This window comes from Caloenas nicobarica, chromosome 13 (genome assembly GCF_036013445.1).
Source record: "Caloenas nicobarica isolate bCalNic1 chromosome 13, bCalNic1.hap1, whole genome shotgun sequence".
Lineage (NCBI taxonomy): Eukaryota > Metazoa > Chordata > Aves > Columbiformes > Columbidae > Caloenas > Caloenas nicobarica.
The window spans coordinates 16,972,652-16,999,651 of NC_088257.1; the positions used below are offsets into that span (position 1 = coordinate 16,972,652).

At 40.7% G+C, this 27,000-nt stretch overlaps 1 protein-coding gene across 4 annotated transcripts in view; it reads left to right on the forward strand.

Annotated features, from left to right (window-relative positions):
- SLIT3 (slit guidance ligand 3) overlaps positions 1-27,000 on the forward strand; it is a 499,513-nt gene that overhangs the window by 413,408 nt on the left and 59,105 nt on the right. For all 4 annotated transcript variants that reach the window (XM_065643840.1, XM_065643839.1, XM_065643841.1 and 1 more), the window contains 3 exons: positions 4,818-4,889; positions 8,824-8,987; positions 12,970-13,094. In XM_065643840.1, the coding sequence (XP_065499912.1) occupies positions 4,818-4,889; positions 8,824-8,987; positions 12,970-13,094 (361 nt within the window). The remainder of the gene's footprint in view (positions 1-4,817; positions 4,890-8,823; positions 8,988-12,969; positions 13,095-27,000) is intronic.

Genomic DNA, 27,000 nt, shown 5'->3' on the forward strand with positions numbered 1-27,000 from the left:
GTGTCTTTACTGAAAACTTGCACGTTTTTGGAATATTTTCTATTAATTTAGGTTTCTGCAGGCAAGTCTTCGCATAAAAGAATGCAAGCTAAAGGAAAGTAAGCTAGAAGTCCCCGCACTAAAACAATCAGTAAATCAAGCCAGACTGGGTGCCAGTGATGCTGAGATGCCTGTCTGAAATGCCATTAAGTTGTGAATGAAATTTCACTTCATGTTGACTGGCGGCACACTCAGAGATGTCCATGTGTGGCTTCTTTCTTTGGAGATCCTTTTCTGTACTCTTTCCTTCCAGCGTAGCTACTTCCAGCAGCTTTCTGGCTTGAACCATTTGCTCACACTCTCTTCTGAAAGTCATCTTCTTCGTATCATCAGGAGGCACGGGCCTGTTCCTTGCAGCAAGGAGACCCCCCAAGCTTTTTTTAGGCATCTGCTGGGCTGACTCCTGCTTCAGTCTCGTATTTTCTGTCTCTCGCTCCCCACCTGCCCCCTTAGAAACAAACCCTGGGCTGGGTTTGCTCGCTTGTTTGCGTGGACACATCACCCTGTACACAGCTGCCAGGCCAAAGTGGAGAAGCCAACGGGGATCGTCAGTTCTTGCACAGTGAACTGAAAGCGAAGCAGTGAAATAGCGTATCCGTGATGAGGTTATTCAGTGTGCCGAAGGAGAAACAGCTTTGAACGCTAAAAGGTCAGGACACAGGAGTTGAAGAATATGTCCTGAGTACTTTGAAACGTCACGTAGTGTTTTCCGGGTGTTTTTTTAAGAAGTCATTCGCATGCAGAGGTTTCAGCGAATTGAAAGAGCAATGGTTGCTGTGCAATGGCTCTGTAAGTGCGGAATTAAGGTGTTGGCATGGGCAATACTGCAACTGTGGAAGTAATGAGGCAAAGCAATGCTGTTTGGCCAAGCTCTCTCACTCTGGTTTGAGTGGTAAAATAGGTACCTAGGTTTCCACCTTCTAATTTACAAGACAGCTCTAGATTCCCAGTTTTCATCATTAAAAACTAGAAAGATATGTGATTTGGATTTGCTGTTTTATGTTTGGCTTGGGACTCTGATTTTTTGTGCACTAGGATGGTCACATCTGAGTCCTGAAATTCAGGCACAGATTATATTCTGTTTCACGGCCAAATAAATTATTCCATATAGAACCATCTTCTGGCCTGCTTCCAATATGCAAGCCAGCTTGATTAAAACTAGTTTGGGACTTTCTACCCTGAATTACAGTGTAGATATACCATGCCTCACTCTTTCCAATGCCTATAATTTGTCTTTTCACTTCTGTTCTTGCAGGCCACATAGGGACAGAAACAAAGGGCAATATTTTAATAACAACTGTTATCTTTTGGCTTTATTCAATGATGTGCTGATCAAATTGAAAAAACGTTCTTTCAAAAGCCCTCCCTGTCTTGCACGGAGCAGCACGAGTGAAATGGAGCCTAAAGGGGCGTCTCTGCCTCTGCTCCATGCGTTTGGATTGATTTATCATGGCCCACAAAACTCTGGTATCAGCTACAACTTTTGCCACATGTCATCTCTGTGGTTATTAAAAATCAATTCTTCAGACAGTAAATGGCTTCTGAGTGGCAGTGTGCAATCTGTTATTGTCAGTTATTTATTATCCATATTTTCAGGGGAATTTAAAAGAGAAAACATCAGCAAAACAATTTCCACATTTTTTTAAAAATAAAAATAGTATCGAGATCTCATTACCCTTGGCTGTTCATGCCTTTGAGGGTAGCAGAACCTTCTCATACAGGCTTCTGTGTCTTCCAGATTCCTTATGTTTTCTTTACTTTTTGCCTCTCCATAGTAAATAAAGTAAATATGTATTTAAAAATGAGAATAACCACCGATGTATGATGTTGGTCTTTGACAGATATCCGGTTCTGTCCTCTGTCTCTTACGCTTTTCAGCACAAACCCAATTGAGTAAAGTGCAGAGTCAACAAGTTCATGTTTAAGCCTGAACATATATCAGCATTTACACAACCAGGACTTTAATCTTCGGTCTTCACGTGGCTTATCCATGACGGCAGCCGAAGTGTGCTGGGGAGCAATTTCTACATAGTCTTTAGAAATTTTTCATACGCAAAAGTTGGTATCGGTAGGTTTTTGTACCAAAGCTATTGCAGTGGAAAGTACTGGTTTTGTTTGTTCTTTCTGGTGTGGGTGGGGTTTTTTGTCCAAAGCTAGTCTTTTTAGAAGCTAAATGTAAATAGATTTTAAAAGCTAAGATTGAGACAAAGTGATTATAAATATTAGAACTCTCTGGTAGACTTGAACTGATAATTTTAGAAATTATTTTTGTGTGATGATATTGTAACTTCTGACATTTTGTCCTGGTTTAACTAAGAGGCAAAGTCCAGAGATAAAAACAGTTTTTCACATCGCCAAACAATTTTCCATGTTATATTTATGAAAAAAAAAAAAAAAACCAACATAAAACAAGTTATGGAATATTCTACTAACATGAGATATTTTATATTCTACTCGAAGTTCACATAGACTTCTGCTTACTTGAATATGCTTATTTCATTAAAGAAGGGAACATTTTGATGACAAGTTGTTCAGACCTGATCTTGCATCTTCATACCAACAAAAATACTTCGTATTTAATAGCTGTGGGGTATGTCTCAGTCATTCTGTATAGAATTAGTGAGTGGGCTTTATCTGGAGTTACTGCGTGGGAGCTCATGTCCTTCCTCTTCCTGCTCAGATTAATTGCTTGGAGATCCACTCTTATAAATGCCAAGTATTATCATTAACAGCCGAACCCTCGGTATGCTTAAGAGAAAATTTCCGAATCGGGATGCTGGAAGGGGAAGTTTTTGGTACTGGAGCGAGGTGCCAGCAGGACAACTCTGCTGTAGATTGAGGTTTGATGCTCCGTAGGAAAACTGTGAGATGTTACAGAAACTGCAGCTGCCACGAGGAGCTGTGAAATGTGATGGTGATGCTGCTGTTCGCGGAATTCACAGCCCCACGCCGGGGACAGCACAAGGTGTATCTTCCCCTGGCGAGTTTGGCTTTCCTTGCTGTGTACGCTGGTGTAAAACAGCAGGTAAAGGTGGAATTCGTAAGAGTTACCAGGCGTCATGTGGATTCTGGTGAAGCGTGTAGTGGTGTTAGGGTGGAGAAAGGGAAGAAAGGATGGAAAAAGAGATGCTTTTATTTCCATCTGGGGCTATTATGTATTTCCCCGGGCCCAGACGTTTGGTTTGTTTTAAACAAACTCAGCGTGTGCCATTTCAAGCATCTGTACAGTCACAAAAATAAAAAAAAATAAGATGTGACTGGCGTGTTCCGCAAATCACCGGGTAAATTAGAAAATAAATGACTCGAGGGAAAGAGCCCCTACAAACCTGCCACACGGCAGGTTTCTGTTTTCCAGCCTCCTCCACCAGGTCTGGAGCACTGGCAGTAATTCCTGGACCTGGGAAAGGGGACGTAAACTATACAGCAGTTTGCTGTAACTGAACCAGCTCAGGGGAGAAGTGCAGCAGAAAGTATAATTTTAAAATATTGATGTCCCTCGCCTTTGCGAGTTTTCTACCAGCTTTTGTTTAAGAAACGGCTGGTGAGATCCAGGGGGATCGACTCCTGTTGGCTCCTCTCGAGTTCTTCCTGTCTGTTACTACGTGGAGTAGTAAACCGGTTTTCGGTGACGTGCAAACGAGAAGAGTTTGAATAAACTATAAATACTTTTCTCTATGCTATTTTCTGCCAGATAATTATCTAGTGATGCAGAGGATGCAGCAGCTGAACAGCTGCTTTATTTCATTATCAAACAAGAACTGGTGTATCTTCCCTGGTGCATTTTTGAGGTAGTTTTTATGTAATTGCCACCCCCAGCATCCTGTGCCCTCCTGCGCACCCATTTGTTGCTGTTTTCCTGTTTGAACCCAGCCTCGGTGCTCCAAGAGCTGCTCGTCCCCTCTGTTTATCTGTCACCCCTCTGGTGCTGGTGCCTGACTTTGTAGCGGGGCCAGCAGTTGCCATTGCAATGAAAACCACAAGTAATTGCAAATAATTATTTTTCACTCTTCTGTCTGCTGCTTTGAATAGAAGTGTCGTGCTCTACAAGCCGCAAAAAACCCTTTCCACTTGTGCTTGCCTGTGTAGCACACATATAAACATATTTCTTAGAAAAGAGATGAAGTGGCTGCTTAAATTGTCTTGGAAAGAGTGGAGAACCCTTTCAAAGGATCCTGAAAATCCTGCTGGAAAAATGTTAGTTTCTTTGCACTGGGTGAATCATGCCTAAAATAACTAATTTCAAGTATTTTCCCTGATAGCATAAATGTATTTGTCAAATAGATATTAAAAATACCACACGAAGAGATATTTCCTACTGTAAGAATGGGAAAATAGAATGTTAAAGTGCAGATATATTTGCCCTCATGGACACTTACTCTCTCCTTGGATGTCTCTGAAGTCAATATTTAATTTAACTTTCACAATTCCCATTTTTCCCGTTCTGGTTTTTCTGTGTTTCCGGCTAATGGGGTTCTATAAGAGCATTCAGGTCTGTATGTGAGGGTCTGCTTGTCATCAATACACTCTTTATAGCATAAATAGTATGTCACCTTTTTAATTTAAAACATTAGTCACCAACAACGGTGATTGTATCATTATTTAAAATGTCAACATCTAGAAGTAGAAGTAATAAAGTATGGAAGCTCCGGAGTTGCGAAGCTTGTATAAACTCTCAAAGGAACAAAATTAAGTATCTTTCTTAAGCACCAATTCCTTCATTTGTGAGGAGTAGATATAATACTGTGGTTTGATGCCTTCCTGCTTCTCCCTTCTTCTAGGACACTCCATGGAAATGATATTTCCAGTGTTCCTGAAGGTTCTTTCAACGACCTGATATCCCTTTCCCATCTGTAAGTACTTCTGTCTGGAGTCATCTGGCTGATTGACAGTTTCAGATTTATAAAACAGTGCGTATTAATACAAATTTCAGACTGTATAGCTCTTCTGGTTTTCCTGCTCACTTTCCATATTCTGCTCTGGATATTCATAGCGCATCTGTTCAAAGGAAATAAAAAAAATGCTGGAACCTGTTGTTATTGGTTACCAAAATATTTTCTTAAGGAAACCCAAATGAGCAAATGTGACGGTTTCCTCTTCTGTGGACTTTGTGTTTTAAGGCCTTCTTTCAGCATTGTCTATATGAAATGCAGAGTGTGTTATGGTCTGAGCGAGACAGGAAACCTCCCACAAAGAGCAAATATTAAGCAAATGTGAATTCTTTGCTTAATAAGTGTCATATGTTTTGCATACTGAAGCGTCGCCAGTGTATGAACTTGTTGATGAATCGCTATTTCAGACATATATATTTAGTCATATGGAAATTGGTCATTTCACGGCATTAAAACTTCATTCCATAATTTGCAAAAATTATTAGACGTGTCAGGTATTTGAGGAAATTACTATTGTATTGGTGGAGGTCCAGGATATTTTTAAATACAGTTCAGTTGATGAAAAAACCGTAAAGCCAAATAGCTGCAATTGTTATGAAATAAACCCGAAGTGTAACAGTTGGTGCCAAAAGAATGAACAGAAAATGTTTTTTTCACTGAGATAACGTGTGATACTGCACCTTATTAGGCAATAGATGTAAAGGAAAAGTTGTTTTGTGTAGCACGTTTCTTGATTGCTGTCCTCAAGTAATCAGAGGGGTGGGCATGTCTTGCTCATTTTGCCAAACGACTAGTTTCCCAGGTTGATATTTTCTGCTCTGACGCTGCTCTCGTGCATGTGAGTTGATGTTGATGTTGATGTACACACGTCGAGACATACAGATACATTTAACATAGGTTTTACATCTCTGTTCCTCTCTTTGCAACCTTAAACATGCCCTCCAGAACACTTAACTGAACACTAGGTTCAGTGCCTATTTACGTATTTTCTGGATAGCAGATCTGTCCTCAGACTGTTTATTTCTGTATAACAGCTTTCTGTCCCAGTCTCTTTCTGGATAGTGAAAAATAAAGATAAGTCAGATTGGTTGGGACAGAAATCATATGTAAGCAACTTAGGCAATTTCAGCTTCAACTGAGAAGCAGCCTCCTCTGTTTCATGCTTACAGCTTGGTATCTAAGTCAGGGAAAATACTTGTTTTGCACAAAATGTGTTTCTTCAGCATGTTCCCAGAATAGTCAGGTCATTTTGTTTGTTGTTTTGGAATGAGAGCCTGCCCGAGCTGAAGCCCTGTATCTCCATGACACCTTCCATACTGGGAATCTGGCTTCTGAAGGTATTTTTAGAACTCAAGAGATAAACATATCATGCCCCATTTGTTTAGATTTTCCTCGGGGTTTACTTTAAATGAAGTGCAGATACAATTTTCCTGGGTAAACTGTTCACCTTAGGGAGTGATAAAAACCCCTTTGGCCCAATACAATCACTGCAGTCTATCTGTTTAGATATATGTGCTGCCAGAAATGTAAAATACACAAAGCTCAAATGAACAGTAATAAATAGGATCCATAAAATAAATAAGACCTGTCTGGGGTGTAATTTGCACAGCTGAACAATCGAATTTTACAGTGCAATTGTGGTCTCCAGTTTCTTAAAGAGGATTCTGAAACTTTTAGCAAGCACAGTGATTTTGCTCTTCACATGCCAGAAAAAGCTGTGCTTATTCAAACGAGGTCGTACATAATTGGAAATAAATTCATTTTGCGCTCTTCCTGATATATAGATCTTCAAGGAGAAAGCATGCACTTGGAATAACTTTAAAAATGATACATGGGGTTGCTGCTCGTCAAATTCATAATGTGTGGGAGAACAAAATTTGATGTTAAATGTACAAGCTGTGTGGCCTTGGGCCTTCAGCATCAGCATCGTTTGGGGGAGGGCATCAAATTAACCATTAGAATTGCAAAGAAATATTTGTTTATCATAGACAAAACTATTGATTTTAGGGTCTTCTGTAATAGCTTTAAATTGGTCTGTAACCAGAAGAACAAAACTGAGATCTGGATACTTCAGTCACTTTTTCCATGGCTGTTTAAAGCCTACAAGAAAATGTTCACCAAATTTCCTTTACATACTGAAGATCATATTGTTGTAGTGCAATTATTATAACAAACTGTATAGCTGATAGACCTCACTAGAGACAGAGGAAGGTTTGCACAATATTTTGAAAATGCTGCTGGTGGTATTTCATTACGGCCCAGGATATTTTTACCTTATGGAAATATTTTGCTATAATGGGCAAAGAAATAGAGTATGCTACAGGTCATGGATGAAAATACAAGAATTCACTGTAGTTCCTCGAAATGAAGGGAAAAAAAAGTCCACTAACAAAAGGTGGGAAAGATACCTGTGATAATTTCTGCAGTTGTACAAGTGTTATTGGTAATCATTTCAAGTGTCTGTAGAGCAGCTTTATTTCTAATGTAGTTTATAAAGATTAATTAACATGGCAACTAGCTTTCCGCTGTCCTCCCACTCCCACTTTATATATGGCGGTTGCTCAACACTAAAGTTAATTTCTTGATCCAGCTTTCACTGCTGCATTTTGTTTGACCACAGACAAGTGAGCCAGTTGATCACAGCTACAGGGTCAAAAAGTCAACCCAGTAGGTTTTTTTTTTCCATTGTAAGCAATGGATTTACAGAAGGAATGGATGGCTATTTTTTAATGCTGTGGTGCCGTACACATTTAATTTTGATGAATGAGCACTAAACAGGGTTTGAACCTATGAACTCTCATTATGAATCTGTCTAGGGCACTGTGGGTTCATTAGTCACTCCAATAGAAACGTATCAACAAATTTACTGAGGTTTCTATCTTAATATCCTGTCTAATACATTTTTATTTGAAAGAAGCTTGAGTTTTAAATACCATCTTAAAAATAGTTTGTAACATACACAGAAATAGTGAAGTCTAAAATCCAGTTTGAGTTGTTGGTTTCTTTGGTATCTCTTTCCTATGCTAATCTTTATTTAGTTTATTTTCTTCCCATGGCAATTTAAGTATTGTACAGCTAAAGCCTTACCTTTACTTTCAGCAAAATAAAGTCAGACTTCCAACATGCATTTCTTCACACTTTCAAAAATTAATTGTTTTTTAACTGACTTTTCTGAAGTCTGGACTTTGTAATTGACTGATTGCCTGAAAAGACACTTTCCTCAAGAGAAAAAAATAGTATAAATGAGTCAAGACAGCACCTAAATTTACAGTTAAAAGGTTTGTTTTTCATGTTTTGTTGCTGTGAATTATGAAAAGGTTTTTTGAATTATAATTACACTGCGTGAATGTGTCTACTTCAACCATATGACCTAACTCAAGTGATGGGTTAAGCAGAAAATGTATTTTCAAAGCCAGAAAAAACCTGGCAGACACCAGGTTGCAGTTTTGAAACCAGTGGTATCCTCTGTATCTTTCATCTAGTGAGATGTTGACACGAGTCATCAGATCCAAACTAAATTACACGATTCACTGTTAGAATATGCTCCCGAAGACCAAAGACTTAAATAAAAGAAACCAATGTGATAAATTTGATGAAAGCAACATGTTTGGCGCCATTGCTCAAGCACAATTGTTTGAAAAAGTGATTTATTGTTTGGAAAAGTGATTTGCTGTTAGGTATTTATACAACCTCCCTAACTAATGATGGGAAGAAAGGAAAAGAGTGGGAATACTGGAGGAGATGAATCTAGACGACTTCCTGAATACTCAGAAGATCTTTCCCACATTTTGAAGCGAAGCATTCCTGTAAAATTGTAGAATAAAGTGTGCCTCGGTGAGATGTTTTCTTTGCTCGCAAGCCAAAATAACCGCTGTGGATTGTCTGACCCCTCCAGGGCTCTGGGTACCAACCCCTTGCACTGCGACTGCCACCTGCGCTGGCTGTCCGAGTGGGTGAAGGCGGGATACAAGGAGCCGGGCATCGCGCGCTGCAGCGGCCCCGACGCCATGGGGGACAGGCTGCTGCTCACAACGCCCACCCACCACTTCCAGTGCAGAGGTACGAGCCAGCTGGGAGGCTCTCCGGGCTTCTCCTCATCTACGGTGCTTTGCGTTTGGTTTTAAAGCGAGTTTGGGGGGCGGTCGGGTTCGGCGTCCGTTTTCTGAACCATCACGTTTACATCCGAGTGGCATTTTCGAGTGTTCTTCCACGGAGCTCGATGAACTGCACCACTGGAAGGCAAACCAGCAAACCTCAGAAGAGTTAGTGTTCCTGTTGCTGGCACCAGATTATAACATGGCAAGTTAGCCTGTAGGATATTGTTAGAATTTATTTGAACAAAGAGATTGGTTTCGGCCTTCTACCTACCCCAGAAAACTTTGGTAAAATGAGGGTTATTTTTAAAACATAGAGTACTCTAGTTATTATGTACACTTGCTAGAAAGCTGAGAAACTGGTGTTTGTCTCTTCTCCCAAGTAGCAAGTGATAGGACAAGAGGAAATGGCCTCAAGTTGTACCAGGGGAGGTTCAGATTGGATATTAGGAAAAAATTCTTCCCGGAAAGGGTTGTTGGGCGTTGGAACAGGCTGCCCAGGGCAGTGGTGGAGTCACCATCCCAGGAGGGGTTTAAAAGGCGCTTAGACGAGGTTCTTAGGGACATGGGTTAGTGCTGGAGTCAGGTTATGGTTGGACTCAATGATTCTGAGAGTCTCTTCCAACTGAAATGATTCTATTATTCTAACTGAGAATTCTTCTGGAAAGCGAATATCTACCAGAAGTACATTGTCATTTGAAGATCTGCAAACTGTCCTCATCAGCTCTGTATCAGAAGCTGTAGATTATGGAAAATGTTTCATGTCCAAATACAATTCATTCAGGAGAGGGTTGAGGTGCAGCTATTAGCAATGAGGGGTAGCCAATGGTAGGAGTATGCTGCATTAGAGGATAAAGTAAGTAGCTTATTACTGAATGTAGATTAGGATATACCTGTATGTTTTTATTGTAAAAAAAGTTTTGGAGGTTCACATAAGTTACCAGCAAGTGTGTGACGACGGAGCTATATTTATAGTGGAAAAGATGGATCAGTAGCCTCTCTTAGAAATGGAAATGAGGGCATAAAGCTTGGTTTTATGTCTCTCAGAGTGCCGTGCACATTTGCAGTACCGCTTGGCAGTGCGGTTTTATAGAGGCTGGGATTAAACTGCTGAACAAACAAATGAAGGTGTTGAAGTGGGTTTAGAACACAAGTTCCCAAGCTTGAGCTGAATTTTATGTCCTTTCAAATATGTTTTTAATAACTGTAACCTTATAATTTAATTACTTGAAATGTCAGTCTCAAAACTATCAGAACTCTGACTATAATTATCAAAACTACGGACTTTATAATAGTCTCTCAAATGTGAAGTACAAATATACCCTGAATACTAAAAATACCAGATAATGTACTTGTTCACACGAAGTGAAACAAAGAGAATGATTGTATTTACATATTAAACAGGGTCTGAAAATGAATTGAGAAGCAGAAGCTAGATGAATTCTTCATTCCGAAACTGCAATATATCAGTAGTTACGCTCACTTTCTCTCAAAACTAAGCAAGCAACTCTTAGGCCAGAGATAAGTAAACCTGTGATCCAGACTACTAAAAACAGCTGTACGGTTTTTTATGTAAGTATTAGTTTGACCTGTTAGAAAGCTGGTGGATTTTCTACTCTCCTAACTGTCCCCATGGCTTGTTTTATCTGAACAGAAAAGGAGAAAAAAGTGTTGATTCAGAGCTGATGTTTGGACAAGCAAAAACTGTTGATGGTCAGGGTGAGTGGCAGTATACTCCAAGGAGCTCCAGCCCGTAGCAAAAATTCACCTTTTCTCATCGCAATACATTTATTTTGAAAAACAATGCGTGATTTGGTAGTCTAACGGGACGCGTTTCCCATGTGCATGTTTAAGATCCGCTGCCCCGTGCTGGCCCATCTGGATGTCGGGGGTTTGTTGCGATGCCACGTGCAGCTTCGCACAGATGTCCTCTGTGACCTCCAGTAACTTTTACATTTAAAAAAATAATGTAAAGTTTAACTTATTCTTGTTAAAATTATGGTTTTAGCCTGTGACTGAGCAGAAGGTTATGTCTCAACAGAGCCAAGAAAATTAAAGTATGTAATGTGCAAGTCATGCAAACTCAGCTCGGCTTTTTATTAAATTGCCCTCCTGATTATGCAGTAGAGGAAAGGAATGTGCTGGGCTGAGGGCATTTTGCTGTATGGATTTATAAATCAAATCCACAAGGGCAAACTAATGAACTACTTAACTGCTAGGAACTAACACTGTTCTTATTAGCTCCTGCATTGATTAGCTTTGATCTATGCCAAAGGAATAAATGGAAAATACATGTGTGTGTGTTGCGAAATAAATAAATAATAGAACAAATTCTGGCTTAGTGACCTCTAAATCTAGAAGAGCAGCACGGCTGCCTGTCTCGTGAGCTCTCCAAGGATCTACCTTCCTATAGTCTTTGTATATTCTACCTTCGAGACAAAAGTAGCTCAGATATGTCCCATTCCACCCCCTGTCAGTGCCAGGAATTCAGATGTTATTTCCTCTTGCTGTCCTGTGCAAGTTAAAAACACGTGTGGCATTTAGTTAGGCGTAAACGCAAAGACAGAAGAGGACGACAACAGTCTTTTATTTCATTTTTTTTGGATTTGTTACTCCTCGTGTATTTTTTCCTCATTATTGCATGCTGGAGTTTGCAATCACCTGTGCCCTGTTAACAGACTGTTGCAGCTGAGACTCCTTGGTCCCAATTTCTGTCGTGTTCTTACCCCCTGTCGCTTTGTTCAAAGTTAATAATGAAGGTTTATAGTGGTATTTCATACGGGATGGTCCAAAGCAAATCCTTGACTGGAAGGGATTTTTTCATCCCTAGTTTGGTTACCTTCTAGAGCTCCATCTTCTCTCTAACATCAAGTATAAGCTTCTTTTCTTTCGGGATGTTTCACAATTTACTCCTTCTTATCATTTATCCTGCAAAACAAGCTCTGTGCCCACTTCTGATTAGCACAAGACCAATTTTTGTATGTATTTCCTTGAAAATGACATAAAATTATTTTAGGGTCTTTACTGCTTGATATAATTTAAGCCTTTTTGAAGTGGTAGGGTTTATTTTTTTTATGTGTAAAAGTGTTATCTCATTAATATTTGAAAGGTAGCCATTTCAAAATCACCATTTCTTTAACTGTAAATATAACTGCCTAAATTAGCTTTCTGTAAAATCTCAGCAATAAAACATTGATTGACTTGGTATCCCAAATGCACTTAGTATTGTTTTGGTCTGTGTTCATTTTCCTGCTCACCCACAAACATTACTACTTCACTGGAAGAGTTCTGTTAAAAAATGTGGTTTCTTAAATGGTTTAAATATGGCCATGTGTATTTACCAGCATACATTTACATCTTTGTATATTTGTCTTTGTTGCATTTTGCCAAGATACCTGTATGTTGATAATCATTCTCCTGGGCAGAACAGGAAGAAAATAAGTTGTGAACTCTGTTAAAATTAAGGATGGTAGAACACTTTGCACCTAAATATTCCCATAAGCCTCTAACTAAATCTTTCTTATGCATGTTTTTCATTTCTGCTGTTGCATCTGCACTTTCATTCTTGCCATAGAAATGTCATGTTATAGTTCCCTAGGGGGTTGCTATTGCAGAATTTTCAGCACTGAGAGAAGGAAAGTTGCTGAAAGCCATATATATATAAAGCCCACTCTCTGGAGATTCCCAGCATGTTTTTTCAGAGCCGATGTTTGCATGTCCAGGAGAATATAACCATCATTGAGACTTCCCTAGCACTTGATTTAAGTACTTAAAATCTCTCTAATCCCTGGGAATCCCATGCTGGTGTGTAAAGTTGCACCCACAGCGTATGCATTTGTGCCAACACTGGGTCAATACTGCATTCGGAAAAAATGTTCGTGTGAATACGGGAAGTATTAATTCTGCAGTCCAGTTCTCTGTTAATACACTGTGTTTTGCCTTTCCAGAGCCGACAGATATCAGTGTGGTGTCCAAGTGTAACCCCTGCCTCTCCAATCCGTGTAAGAACAATGGGACATGCAGCAATGATCCAGTGGACTTTTATCAATGCACCTGCCCTTTTGGCTTCAAGGTATGACTACGAATGAACTACATGAAAACCAACAGAGTGCTCCCCATCCCTTCTGTTTCCTTAATTGTTGTACCACGAGAAGTCAAATTTACAGGCAACTAAGCTCAAAAGATCCCTTACCCAAGAAGATTGTGTGTGACCTTTCAGCGGTGCCCCACTACAAATTTTATCCTGTGCAATAGGAAAGGCATTTCTTTCTCTCTGTGCCGTGACTGTACAGATCATCCTGAGCAACTTGCTGTAGTTGACCCTACTTTGAGCAGGGTGATTGGACTAGGTGATCTCCAAAGGTCACTTCCAACCTTGGGCATTCTCTGATTCTGTGATGTAGACATCCATATGAAATGGCAAGTTGATTCTATCTTCCTTTCCATTTCTTTTCTTTTGCCAGCAACTAGACAATCATTTAATAGGCTGCCAGGCCAAAGAGGAGGCAGTTCAGATGAGAACTAAGGGCCAGTGGAGCCCATGGTGACAGAATGTTGATACCTGCCAGTTTACATCCATCTCACACAGACTCGTAAGCAGAAAGATGCTAATTGATCAGACACAACCACTGGCCCAGCTGTCTTTAAATTCTGAGCGCTCATGTCCATGGAGTGATCTGCAGATGTGAAATCCTGTAGATACCAAATATTGTGAGCATGCAGTGTCAGGTTCTTGATAACACATTTCAAAAGCAGAAAATTGTGTCATTAAGTAATGTAAATTTTGGTAGCAATGTATAACTCCCATTGTTAACACCGCATCATGAAAGCTTAAGGCTACCAAGACTTTGTTTAGGGTCCATCTGACTGGAAATCGAGCTTGGTAGTCAGTAGCTGAAGGATTAAGTGTAAGTAATAAATGAGGCATATGATCTGTTCACAGCCTGGGGGGGATTGGATGTTATGGCAAACAAAGTAGGTTGCATCCTGTAGACGGTGATTTTGTGTGCCTCACTGGGTATTTCTTGCAGAGTCTTGGTCAGTTGAAACAGATGCTCATAAAACACAGAGTAATAAGAACTATAGGGGGAAAAAAAAGACAAAACCAGACATACATGTGGGAAGTAAGCACAAGTGTCCATATCTTGCATTTCAGGTAGGATTTAGGAATTAGTTGGTTCTGATGATATCGCGATTTGCCTTCTCTCTTTGCCGAGGATACATCCCAGATGGTAACAGGGTGATTATGGTAGATACCTGGAACATCAGAAAAGGGAAGATGTAAAGCTCATTTCTTCTGTTTCTTCTATTTGCCCTGCAAGGCCCCCATGCTTGGTACTCAAAAATAACAACAGTTGTCTTAAATAATTGAGGAAGCTAGTGGAAGTTTAATTAAAAATCCTTCTGCCCCTTGGCATATCAACTAGTTCTAGGATCTTAAAAGACCACGTTGTCAAAAGTTCATTCAACTGAAGCAAACTAATTGGTAACAATTGATTTGTCTTTGCAGTAAGGGAAACTGTGGCTATTTATCTCCTCAGGTGAATAGAACAGGCATTTTAATTTGACATTTAACATAAACTAGGTCGAATTTGTCCGATGAGACTGGGTGACTGTTGAGATCACTTGAAAAGTAAAAGCTTTCAAAACTAGCAGGAAAAGATATAAATCTTCGTGTATGCCTTACTCTACAAGGCACGTATTGTGGAACAGATATCCAGGTAGTTCAAAGGAGAAATGTGTTTGTTATGGGCATATCTCCTTTGTTTGGTTTGTGTTGTTATTTGTTTCTTTTTTCTAACAGGATTTCTGTATTAGCAAATGCACTAGTATAGATACATTTTAACTGCCAGAAGACATGCTTACAAAGGGAAGATTTATTAACAAGAATAATCAAGAATAATCCTCTAGTTATATTAGCAATCACTTTCTAGTGTACATTAGACTTCAGTATGCATTGTTTTACTTAGAAAGGTTCTGATAAACTCTTGAAGTGACTCAGTTTAAACATCTCACAGAGCATCCAGCTTTTCTCCTCTCTCGCACACTTCCTCAGATAACATTCCGTGTGTGAATGCAAAAGCTAAAACCACTTGTGTGCTTTTAAGCACCAAGCTGTTATCCAAGCATGGCAAAGAACAAACAGACCCAGGCATGGCACTTAGGGCAGAGTTTAAAAATACCAACTGGATAACAGTGCAGGGAGAATTGGTGGAAATTTAATAAGCAACAAAAGAACTGTGTGTCTTTACCACAGGTTTTTGAATAAAAATGAAATTTGACAGGTCCAAATGCAAACCATATGAAAGGAGCACTCCATCTACCACACAGTTCTCCACCAGAGATTCATGCTAATTCAATAACAATACCTTACTTCCTTCTCACCAACCAGCACCAAACAGCTCCATCCATCTGGAAGCGATTTCCCAGACCTTGATAAATTGCCCTAAATCTGCCCTCTCAGCATTTGTTTTTCCTTGTTTGATGTAGATTTTGAAAAAAAATCCTGTGTGGAAGAGTGCATCAATAAGGTGAAAAACCCACCCCCTTTTTCAAATATTTTTCATTCAAATGAGCTGATGGCTCTATCATGTTCCCTGAAAGGGACAGCAGTGGCAGAGCACTTTCTGGGGTGCTTTTTATGCTCATGCTGGCCTTTAGGGAAAAAAAAATAGTAGGCCAGCTAGCAGAAAACCACCTCAGTTACCAGTTGCCAAACTGGTACCTGACGGAATCAGGAACTTCTACCAGTCAATCGTAGTCACAAAAGCCTATAATCTTATTTTTCACTATCACACTGGTGACGACGCAATCTCTTATTTTTCATCATCACAAAAACGGTTCTGCTATTGAATGTATACATCATGGGGCTTTTAGCGATGTGTAACTTAAAAGTGAGATAACTCGAGGACCACCTGAGCTGAGATGGGCTCAGTGGCCGAGCAGGTGGTTTGCTGAGGACAGAGATACAGACTGCTCGCTTAGGAGTGGGGAAGGCGATGCGCCGATACCCATCTTTGCTGCTGCTCTTTCCTTAAAATGGGTGCTGACCGCATTTGCTGTAGATAAGCCGTGGTTGAAACAGTGCGTTTGCAGTTGTTCTTTGGGGACAAAGCCCCAAAGACGGAGGGAGATGGGCTGAGGGTGCCACCGACAGCGACGGGCAGGCGGCACAAGTTTGAGCTCCAGGGTGGCAGGAAATGTCTCCTCATGTAATGAAACTTGTGTTTTCTTATTAAACACAGACGGAGGTGTAATTATCCAGCCATTTTTTTTTCCCCTCTTCTCCATAACATTCTTTGAAAGATTATTTAAATAATATGTGTGGTTTAGATTGTGAAGTATGATTACAAGAAGAGAAATGAAGCTTTCTCCTGCTTTAAAGGCTGCTGCCCACCTGCAGTGCAAGTGTGTGTGAGTGCAGCTGGGGGCTGATAATTAGATAATGGTACCATACTAATTCATTTATCCTGCAGCGTGTGGCTTTTACGTATTCCTGTTGATATTGTAAAATCGAGTCTATGGGTATTAGAATTCAAGAGAATAGTCAAACTTGTAATCAATAAGCCATTGAGAGAGGATTTACTTGAATAGCTGTAGTAAAAATGAAGGTGAGTGAAACCATCACTCGGTGTACTTTGCCATTGCTGTATTCTGAAAATGCCCTTTTGGATTTTTTGTCTGATTTTTGTGTCTTTCATACTTTTTTTTTTCTTAAAACTGAGGTAACAACAAATGAAGGAGAATAATTTTTGTTCTCCCAAAAAGAGTTGTTTATATAACTGAGGAAAAAGAGTTTAAAATACATCCGTGCTTTATCTGAAATGGAAGAACGTTGCCAACCAGTAGTATGAAGTGCAGTACCTGCCCAGGCATCGTCACAGCCTCTTCGATTGCTCAGATAAATGGGAGTCTGAGCTGCTGGGGTGCAGGATGTTTGTCGGCTCTGGGTTCTGCTGTTACCGAAAGCTGTCTGAAATGGAAGGTGAAGTACAATTAGTACAGTGCATATCACACACTTCAGGCAACAGATGCTGATGCGTGCCTGTGGTAGAGTTGCTCTGTAAATTTTATCCAACTCCCTTCACATCCCTGTTGAGTTCAACCAATGTCCTCACTTCTCTAGCATCGCTGCAGCATCTTGAGGCTTCGAGCAATTTCACCAGTCATCCAGAATAAGAGATACAATTGGAAAAATCCTGGGTAAAGCTTTTGGGCTTTGGAGAGACAGTATTCTTTGCAGCCAGACTCTTGTGGTGGGAGGCATTATAGTGAAGCCAGAATGATATTTAGTGAGGAAGCTGGTTCCAAAGTTCTGCTAGGAATTTGGCTCTTCCTCCTCCCCACCCCCTGCGCCAGGTTTTCATCCCTATAAACAGGGTTAGAAATTGAGAATCTCAGAACAAAGTGTCTCTGGGATATGCAGGATTCACGTCTGTCACGGTGTACACAGATATAACTAATGTGCCAGCACTTGAGTGGGTAGATGTAGTTGAGCAGAAGCCACAGCTGCTCAGCACAGGTGTAACGAGCAGGTTATATCAGGACAGAGCCCGTCCCATGGGCATGGACTAAGTGTTACACTGACTATATTGTTTGCTCAGGGGTGTGCACATGGCCTTGCGTTTGCTTGGAGCACACGGGCAAATGGAGTTTGCTGTATTTGCACTCTGCCATGTAGATGTACTTCTGTAGCGTTACATCAACAGCGTGTCAGAGTCGTAGAATAATGACTGGTTTAGGAGTATTCGACATAGACTGATCTTAAAATGTAGATGTGGTCATGTTTGCTCATGTGCAGATATTCCAGGCAGCTCTTACAGCTCGAGGCTGAGACAGTGCAAGTGTATTAATGTTTATAAATATGGAAAGGGGGAGTGTCAGGAGGATGGAGCCAGGCTCTTCTCGGTGACAACCAGTGACAGGACAAGGGGCAATGGGTGCAAACTGGAACACAGGAGGTTCCACTTGAATATGAGAAGAAACCTCTTCCCGGTGAGGGTGCCAGAGCCTGGCCCAGGCTGCCCAGGGAGGCTGTGGAGTCTCCTTCTCTGCAGACATTCCAACCCGCCTGGACACCTTCCTGTGTAACCTCATCTGGGTGTTCCTGCTCCGGCGGGGGGATTGCACTGGGTGAGCTTTCGAGGTCCCTTCCAACCCCTGACATTCTGGGATTCTGTGTATTCCAGTGGGCCAGTTTCTCAGTTATGCTGCTTTGGGTGGGGTTATATGAATGTAACCGAGCATAGATTTGGCTGCTGATGCATGCCAGCTGTGCAGGAGCCCATGCCTAGTTCGTTAGGCTAATGCTGTTAGGAAATGGAACTCTCTCCTTTTGTTTCTTTGGATCTATCCATGTATGCATATAACTCTTCATACACATCAGTCGGTGCACTAATAAATTCCCCAGCTGGAACTGCAAAAGCAAAGAGAAATTGGAAGAAACTCTTAAACCAGCCTGCCCTGATCCACGTGAGACAGGAGAGCAAACATCTCTGCCTTCACGTGTTACTTTATCTTGGCCTCTTTCCTCTCCCAGTGTCAGGGCCGGGGGGACAGACAGTGGAATGTTAAGCTCAATGCCAAGTTTTCGTATGGAGAAATCAGTGCAGCTGATTCTGCCTGGAACTTTCATTCTGATAAATTCTCCTGGTGCATGTGTTTATGTGATCTGGGGTGTTTTAATTTTTATTTGTTTGTTTTAACCACACTTAAAATACTTATTAATGAATGTCGAAGAAGCATTTTCCACTCATAGTATAATAAAGCAGGAAGTCGTTAGAGATGAGAAATAATGGGTAGCCAAGTAAAATGAGTACACCTATGTTTATGTATGGATTTCTAGGGCAAACACCAGTGTCAGCAGTAGGTGGTTATAATTTTCTGTAATGCTCCTAGGGCAGAAAAAAACTGCAGAAATCACAGTGTTTTCCGGTGTATGCTCATTCCGTAAAACTTACTGTGCATCAGTCAGATTTGTGTTTGTTTCTTGTTGCCCTTTCTGTTATGGTAAGTCTAAAGAAAATGAGATTTACATCTAGAAGAGCATAAAAATGAAAGGCTTAAGGAGGGATTACCACCACAGGTGCTGGCTGAAGGTGCCGAGGCATGCATACACCCACCGCAAGCCCTGTAAAAAACATAGTAATCTGTTGTGGCATGCCCTAATGAGGGCTCTTAACAATGAAGCCAGCTCTGAAGAAGTATTTCTATTTTTGTGAGGCCAGCAAGAAAGCAGATGTTGAGCAGCTTCAGGCATTTGCTGTGTTTGCTCAGTGCAGCAGCAGCAGAAGTAGCGGAGCAGTTGAGGTGAATAGTGTCACACACACAGGTGGGCACCGTCAGATTCATTCTTTTGCCAGTGTGGATTATTCCCCTCCACTTCGTTTTTACGACTCTTTTTCTGCTCTAGTTCTAAATGCCTAAAGAGACCGGGCTTCCAATCGTTCTTTTCCCAGGATAAAGGAGAAGTTTTTGTTGGCATTTAGTCTGAATTTCAGGCTCTTGATCTTACGTTTGCCTAGTCCTATTAGACTATATAATAATTTTTCTTCCTCTGTGGTTTGCCTGTCTTTCAGGTGATTGCTGGGTGCTATAACTCTGCTTAACCAAGTTCTCTTTAACCAATTCTTAATTTTCTGCATCTCACCACATAATTGAATCAGTTGAAGTAGTTGGTCACAGCTGAAAATCCTTTTTGTTAGATTTTCTTGTGACTGCCTATCATCTGTTATCCTTGAGGCTTTCTTGCCGTTGACTGTACTTGACAATATGGCTTTTGGGTTTCTTTTGTTGTCCAAGAACATGAACAGAGGTTGTCCTAGGGGGTTAATTGCCTTATTTTCCCCTTTTCTGTGGGGATGATGGAATTGGGGAAGTTGCTGTAAGCAGACTAAGCTGAAAAGAAAACTTTCTTTATCATGTGAGACTAAACTCCCTTCTGTTAATAGAAACCATACAATGCCAGACTAGCTTGCTTGTTTGATTTCTTTAGTAGCGTGAAAAATTCATTTGCATGTTTGCATCTGAGAGCATCGCTGCCCACCTGGGCTACCTGTCCCGTTCAACCCATGGTCACATTACGGTCTTGGTTTCTGCCAGGAAGGATTGCTGGTATCGCTGAACTGGCAAGCCTTGTAGGGGAAGCTTTACACGGCTTCCACAAGCTAAACACATTCTACTGCCATTTCTGCTGATAAAACATGTGTTTCAGTGTGAGACCTTTTCTCAGTACAGAAGTGCTCCACACCAAAAGCTGCATCATCCTTAACAGGCAGCAAAAGATTCTTCAAATGGACTGTGACTCTTCCAGCATCTCTAGCTCTATTTGTTTCAGAAATCTCGTGAGTGCTTTGGAAAGGGTTTTTAATCACATAAGCCCTGCCTCACATTAGGTTTCATTGGGTTCCTGCATGTCATGTGTCCCTCCTCTCTCATGCAGCTGCATTCAACAGCTTAAGTGTTAATCATAGGTTGATTACCTTAAGCAACAAGTTTAACATAGAACAATTATATTTTCTCATTTCTTATTAATAGGATTGTGTTTTCTATACAAGTGTCCCATCTTTATAACTTCCCTACAGTGTTCATGTTAAAAAAGACCCATCAGCTTTTGATAGCCTGAGGGAAAGTTTTGTTGTCACTGCAATATGTATTTTAAAATAAATAGGCCCTTAAGTGTTTTGAGGGCGCTGAAAACATGGTTCTCATTCATAAATATCGGTTGAATTAGTAACTACACGTAAAATATTCAAAGTCTTTTTCACATCAAGTATTCTGGGTTGCATTTTATGTACAGAGTCAACCCTGGGCAAAATCAACTATTTTTAGTGTCCCTAATTTTGTTCTACGTCTTCCAAAAACATGCACACAGTGATGTGCATCAGGCGGTTGATCGAGTAACCTTGGAAGGACCTGCCCCTTCTGGTTTGACAGCTCTGGACTCAGTTCGGATGTGTGCTGTGTGAATCCACTCCCTGATGGATGAATGACATCTCTTCTGTCATTGATTAAAAGCCCAGAAGACCATTGAAACCCAAAGCGCTTCTGTAAGGAGAGGTTTAGAAGGACGATCAGGATTTACGTGGTAGTGAATATAATTGCAAAATAAACCCCAGGTGTCCACTGAGAATTAAATTTCATACTCATAGGAGAAGAACCAGAGGTTTTTAAAAATAATATGATGAATCCTTGCACTTTGACTTTGACAGGCATATTCTTGATTACTAGCTACGGAGGTAATGGAAGGTGTATTATACCCTGGAGGATCATAAATCTTCCTGATTTAAATAAAGTGAGGCTTAAGAGAGCAGAGTTAGCCTAATTTGCTATAAATTGACAATTGTGATTTATTAACAAGGACAAGGAAGTCACTAAGAAGTGCCGCTGCCATGCCCAATTATTGTTTAATCAAGTGCCAGATGAAACTAGACTGGCATAGAAGAGAACTGTATGGTGCTGAAGATGGTGGGATATAAATAACTGTTATCTGTATTTTTACTTCAGACACTAACGCTGTGAAAGTTCTCAGAGGGAGTTAAATCAGCCAAATGGCGGGGGGCGGCAACAACATCAATATCAATGTATCCTCTTTTCATAATCTAGCTTCTCTGCCATTTAGCAAATAGTATTTCTCATAATGCTTGTGAGCAGCAGGCGACTTTTTTGTTGTATTGCTGTGTCAATGTAAGTAAAGCTGTATAAACGACTTTACTGAATAATAAAAAATAATTAAAAAAAAAACTAAAAAAAGAAATCAGAATTGTCCAGGTAAATTCAGATTTATTCTGAAACTTTTTTCAAAACTAGAAATGGATGAAATTAATTACTTTTGCATGTTGTATTAATTGGCTTGTAAACAGCAATCCTCAGAAGGTACATTTTGATTGCCCCATTGGGATAGATGACTAAAGAGAAATAGTTAATTTGTCGGCACTGTGAGAACCCCAAGCTAGAGGCATCGAAGGCGTGGGTGTCTGTAGCAAGGTCTGCATTCCGAAGGACAAGTCACAGCATTTTTGTGAACAACAGATGATCAAAATCTTTCAACTTCCACCTGGCAATCTAAAAGCAATCTGATCCAAAATTACTGTGATATTTCCCATGCCTTGCCAAATAATTTGTATATATGCCTAAGCAGATGGATCTAACGCACACCCTGCCAGCTCTTGTAGTTTTTGACCTTGCCAATGAGCGTCATCTACATCTTTTCCAGATTTGAGGCTTAGCCATTATGTCCATGAGCAAAACCAGCATGAACAAGGAAACAGTATCACCTGGATCTGCTGAAGAGCTTCAGACTACTGTTTATCTCTCTGTAGATATCAGTGTGTAAGCTATCTGCATATCTCTTAATATCAGTGCCATCGATCAGGAAATCTGTTTCAAATGGTTCCATTGGTGAAATAATGGTAGGGTCATTCCCAATGCTGTATTTCTTAGCCTTTCCTGCAAAAGAATTTAGATTAATTTTATATTTTTAATTAATTTCGTTCTTCACTCAGTTTGCAATATCTCTTGTTACTTGGTAACTACGTATTTATTCCGTACACAAAGCTGAGTAGCTGTGTTTGCAGTGATTGCTGAGGTGGCCATCAAGTCCTTCATGCTGCAATTGGCATCAGATGGCACGCTAACTTTCATAACTTGCTCTAAGATTTGCAGTAAACGTAAAACTTTTCCTTTTCACAATCAATCTAATTACAGCAAATACTGGGTTTCTTTGCAACGAAAGGCTCTGAAATACACGGTTGTGAATAGAACTTGAGAGAATTTTTCCCACCAAACTTGTAACTGGGTATATTGGCTGTGTAGCTGAACTCATGGCATCGTGCCTCCTCGGTCAATTACGCAAAATTCTTCTTGTTTCTCCTTTGTATTTACCACTGCTAAATGCATTCATTACAGGGAAACTGCCGAATACCTCATTCTTATTTCCTAGCGTAATTTTCTAGCGAAATTGAGGTTAATGTGATAAAACTTTGTTCGTGAGACATCTCTTTGCCTTCCTGCAGTGGTAATATTTCAATTTACTCTCCAATTTTGACTATTTATGCCAGAGGGATAAAGGTTTCAAATGGTGAAAAAAGAACTCTGGTAAAGATGCCACTAGGTAAGAGACTGTGGCATCAGTTTGCCCCTATTGGATAGTTGTGTGCCGTAACTGCAGGAAAACTTTGATCATAGTTCTTACTTTACTAAGCATGAAAGAAGCAAAACTCAACTTAAAACTCCATTCAAGTGTTTAAACAGAATTATCTTTCTGTGCTGTGTCTTCTGCTATTTCTGGATGGGTTTTTTCCCTTCTCCTCTCATCCCATCTCATTCTTTTGTACTTAGCCCTTCATTCTGCTGATGGACCCTTGCAAGTCTGAACATATGAACTAGTCCTGCTGGCACATGCAGATGTAGTTTTAACACTCAAGCAATGAGCGTACATCAGAATTGTTCAGGAAACTGTGTTTAATAAACTACTTCCCAAGCCCTGTGGAGGCAGAGCAAAGCTGTACATAGTGGCTATAAGTGCCCATCTTTTCTTAATTTCACAGCATTAGGAGGTTAAAATTTTAAAGCTGGCAGATACTCGTAAGTTTGAATAACATTCCTGAACACGCACTCATAGAACACAGCGTATTTCTGAGTTTCTCTTTCTTTGAATTTTTCTTCAGAGCCTATCACGAAGTGGAAGATTTACTTAGCCTTTTCCCTTAGCGTAATGATTGCTTATTAACTTCTGATTGCTTATCACCTTCTGACCAGGACACCCATAGGACAAGTGTATTGACGTGTGTGATACTGAGAGCTGGGTGTGGAGGCATTACTTCCACTATCAGGAAGGGAAAGCACTATGTTTGCAAGACAGTATCTTTGTAGCTGGTACTTTTGTCTGATTTCCCTAAAAGCTTAAGCTGTATTTAGAGCTTGATAATTAAGTTGTTTATAAAAATTTCCTAGTTATTTATTTAAAGTCTCTATCAACTATATTTGTCTTCATCTAGTATTAATATTTTTACTAAACACATTAATGCTACCATCTGTTCTCGACATATACCATCTAAACAAAATTTATTATGAACACGTTGTATATTTTTAACAACTCAAACAAACTTTGGAATTTCTCCTGTATAGCTCATTTTTCCAGCGTGGTTTACAACGTTGTAGTCATTGAACAAGGCCGTAATGAGCTGGAAAGAGGTCTCCCTGTTCACAAACGGTTGAAGTCGGATGGGATTCTGCCTGTCTGCAGGTGTCCCCGGCCCTGGCTCACGTTCCCGCTGCACTCAGCAGCCATCGCTTTGTACACCACAAGGTTTCTGCCTCCTGCAAGCTCCGTGCTGCCGCCTCTTACCTGTGCCCGCTGCTGTGAGAAACGGGTGAAGGATGACGTTAAAATGGACAGAGGTTAAATCTCTGCTATGCAATCTTGAGTGGTTTTTAATCGTATTGTCCTTCGTTCTTCCTGCTGAGGTCCTTACTAGGTTTTGGTACTTGTTCTTAGGTGTTTTACTAATCACGATGTAATGTTTTCCAGTATCGGATACTTGTAAAGGCTTGAATTTGGCACAGCAGTAGTGAGGAACAGCTTCTATATACACTGATGCCCAGTACAGTTAATTACTGTTGAGTATGAAATGAAGAACTGACACTTTCTAAGTATGGTGGATAGTTTCTGTTCTCATTCACTGAAAGAGGGAGCTGGAGCAGCCCAGATAAAATCTGGACCAGCTGAGCTACTTCACATTTAGAAAGGCAGCTGGACTCTGGACATACATGTCTCCTGATTAGTTGCAGAAACTTTGTTTCAACACCTAATCCTTTCCTCTCCTACAGAAAATGAGAGAAATTTTATAGAAGTGTTTTAGAACTGATGCTTTCCTATCAGACTAGACAAAAATTTATTGCAGCTTAAAAAAGCCCTAGAAATAAAATATTGCACACAGAGGGACCTTCATCCTCTTTCTGTGAATTGCTCAGACAGTCGTATCTTCTTGCCTGTCCTTGAAACAAAGTCTGCGCCTCTTTTTCTGCTTCAGACTTCATGAAAAGGCTCTCTAGTCTTGAAGCAAATATACAATATTCTCCTTTGTAACGACAGCTATTTCCAGGGAATCTAATTCAAAGAGTTTTTCCAAACTCACAGATAAATTAATTTTAGTGATGCTTGACAGCAATTCTGTTTTTCCAGTAAGAACAGTCTTACTGTAAATCGAGACTGGAGAATTGCATTATTCATTTGAAAGATGTTTCTAGAATGTCTTTAGGCTCTTCTGGTTAGTGGCAGTCTTACAGAGAAATAAAATGGTCTTGCTTTGCTGTAGATTTATCAGTACCAATATTTTCTGCGGCTTCCCTCCTTTCAGAATTCTTTGCTTTTCATAATCTTCTGTGTTAGAGAAATTGTACTTGTTTTTTGGGCTCTCAATATGCGATTGATAAATTCAACGCTGAGAAGATAATCCTCAGAGAAGGATTAAGTGCTGTTTGCCCATTTATTACCATGAGTAAACTGAGTCAGGGAGACTCTAATTTTCCTAAAGCCACATAGCAACTTAGTGTTGTAATTAAGTCTGATTCAGAAGCACGTACTAATTGGTTTCCATGGTGCCCGAGGCCCAAGAAGCCAATAATTCAGCCATGTTCAGTACAGAAATGAGAGCTGAGTCTAAGTCATGAGAAATTTCACGTGCCAGTGAGACTGAAAATGCCTCGCTCCCGTTTTAACATTTCTCTTTATTAAACTTTTACAAGAACATTCAAAATAAGCTGCGTAATTACAGCAGAAGTGATGGGACTGTTTTACACGGTGTTCAACTGTGACAAAAACCTTCAGAAAAACAGATGCTGTGGTTTCTGCTTTGCTTCTTGCTATGCTTAGCTGCAAAGCGGTTAACATTTTCGCGATACAGGGTTGACGAGTTCATGTGATACAGAAGTAATTGGTGTTAGTGAAGTATCTATGAAACAGTCAATCATTTGAGAACACAGGAAAAATATTTGTGATCTTGGAAATATAAAAAAATGGCATCATCCAGCCGCACGAGGATAACACGGAAAACACCCAGGATTCACAACACAGATGGACAAAGCAGGGAAGGGTGGCAGCGGATTAGTGCTAATGCTGTGTGGATCGCATCCGTCAAGTGCTGCGCAACACATGGTGCCAAAATAAAACCTCCATGAGCTTCCCTCGGCACCTTCCCAGTTCTTGCCCAAGACATTTTGGGGCTGGGGATTTCAAATGGAGGAGGACAGGCTGTTTGGCAAGCGCAGGATGGATGGAGCAGAAACGCCGTGTGCCAGCTCTGGGGTGAGGTCTCGGCACGCTGTCCCCACTGCTGCGCTGGGGGAATGAACTCGCAGTGTGCCCGGGGCTGGCCAGGTCTTCCTGTTGTTGTTTGGAAATGCTTCTCTTCTGATTCAACCAAGGACAAGGATGTCCCTGTTTCCTTGCATTTGCACGGATTTTAAAATGCAAAGCTGCTTCTCCCGTCTCTGGGGAATGCAGGGGACCGAACCTCAAGAATCACAGAATCTTAGAATGTCCTGAATTGGAAGGGACTCACAAGGATCACCGAGTCCAACCCCACAGTTCACCCCGTGTGTCTGAGGACGTTGTCCAGTCTCTTCTTGAACACTGTCACGTTGGGGCCGTGACACCTCCCTGGGGAGCCTGTTCCAGTGTCCAGCACCCTCTGGGTGAAGAACCTTTTCCTCACGTCCAGCTGACCCTCCCTGGCACATCTTCTGCCATTCCCTGGGTTCTGTCACTGTCACAGAGAGAAGAGCTCAGCCCTGCCCCTCCTGCTCCCCTGCTGAAGCTGCAGCCCCATGAGCTCTGTCTCCTCTGCTCCAGGCTGAACAAACCCCGGGACTTCAGCCCTTCCTTCTTTGGTAGGAAGAGTAGAGAGATCTCTCAAACAGCTTGTGATTGCACAGATCCCTTGGGTATTGGGGCTTTCAGGTGTCTTTATTCCACCCTA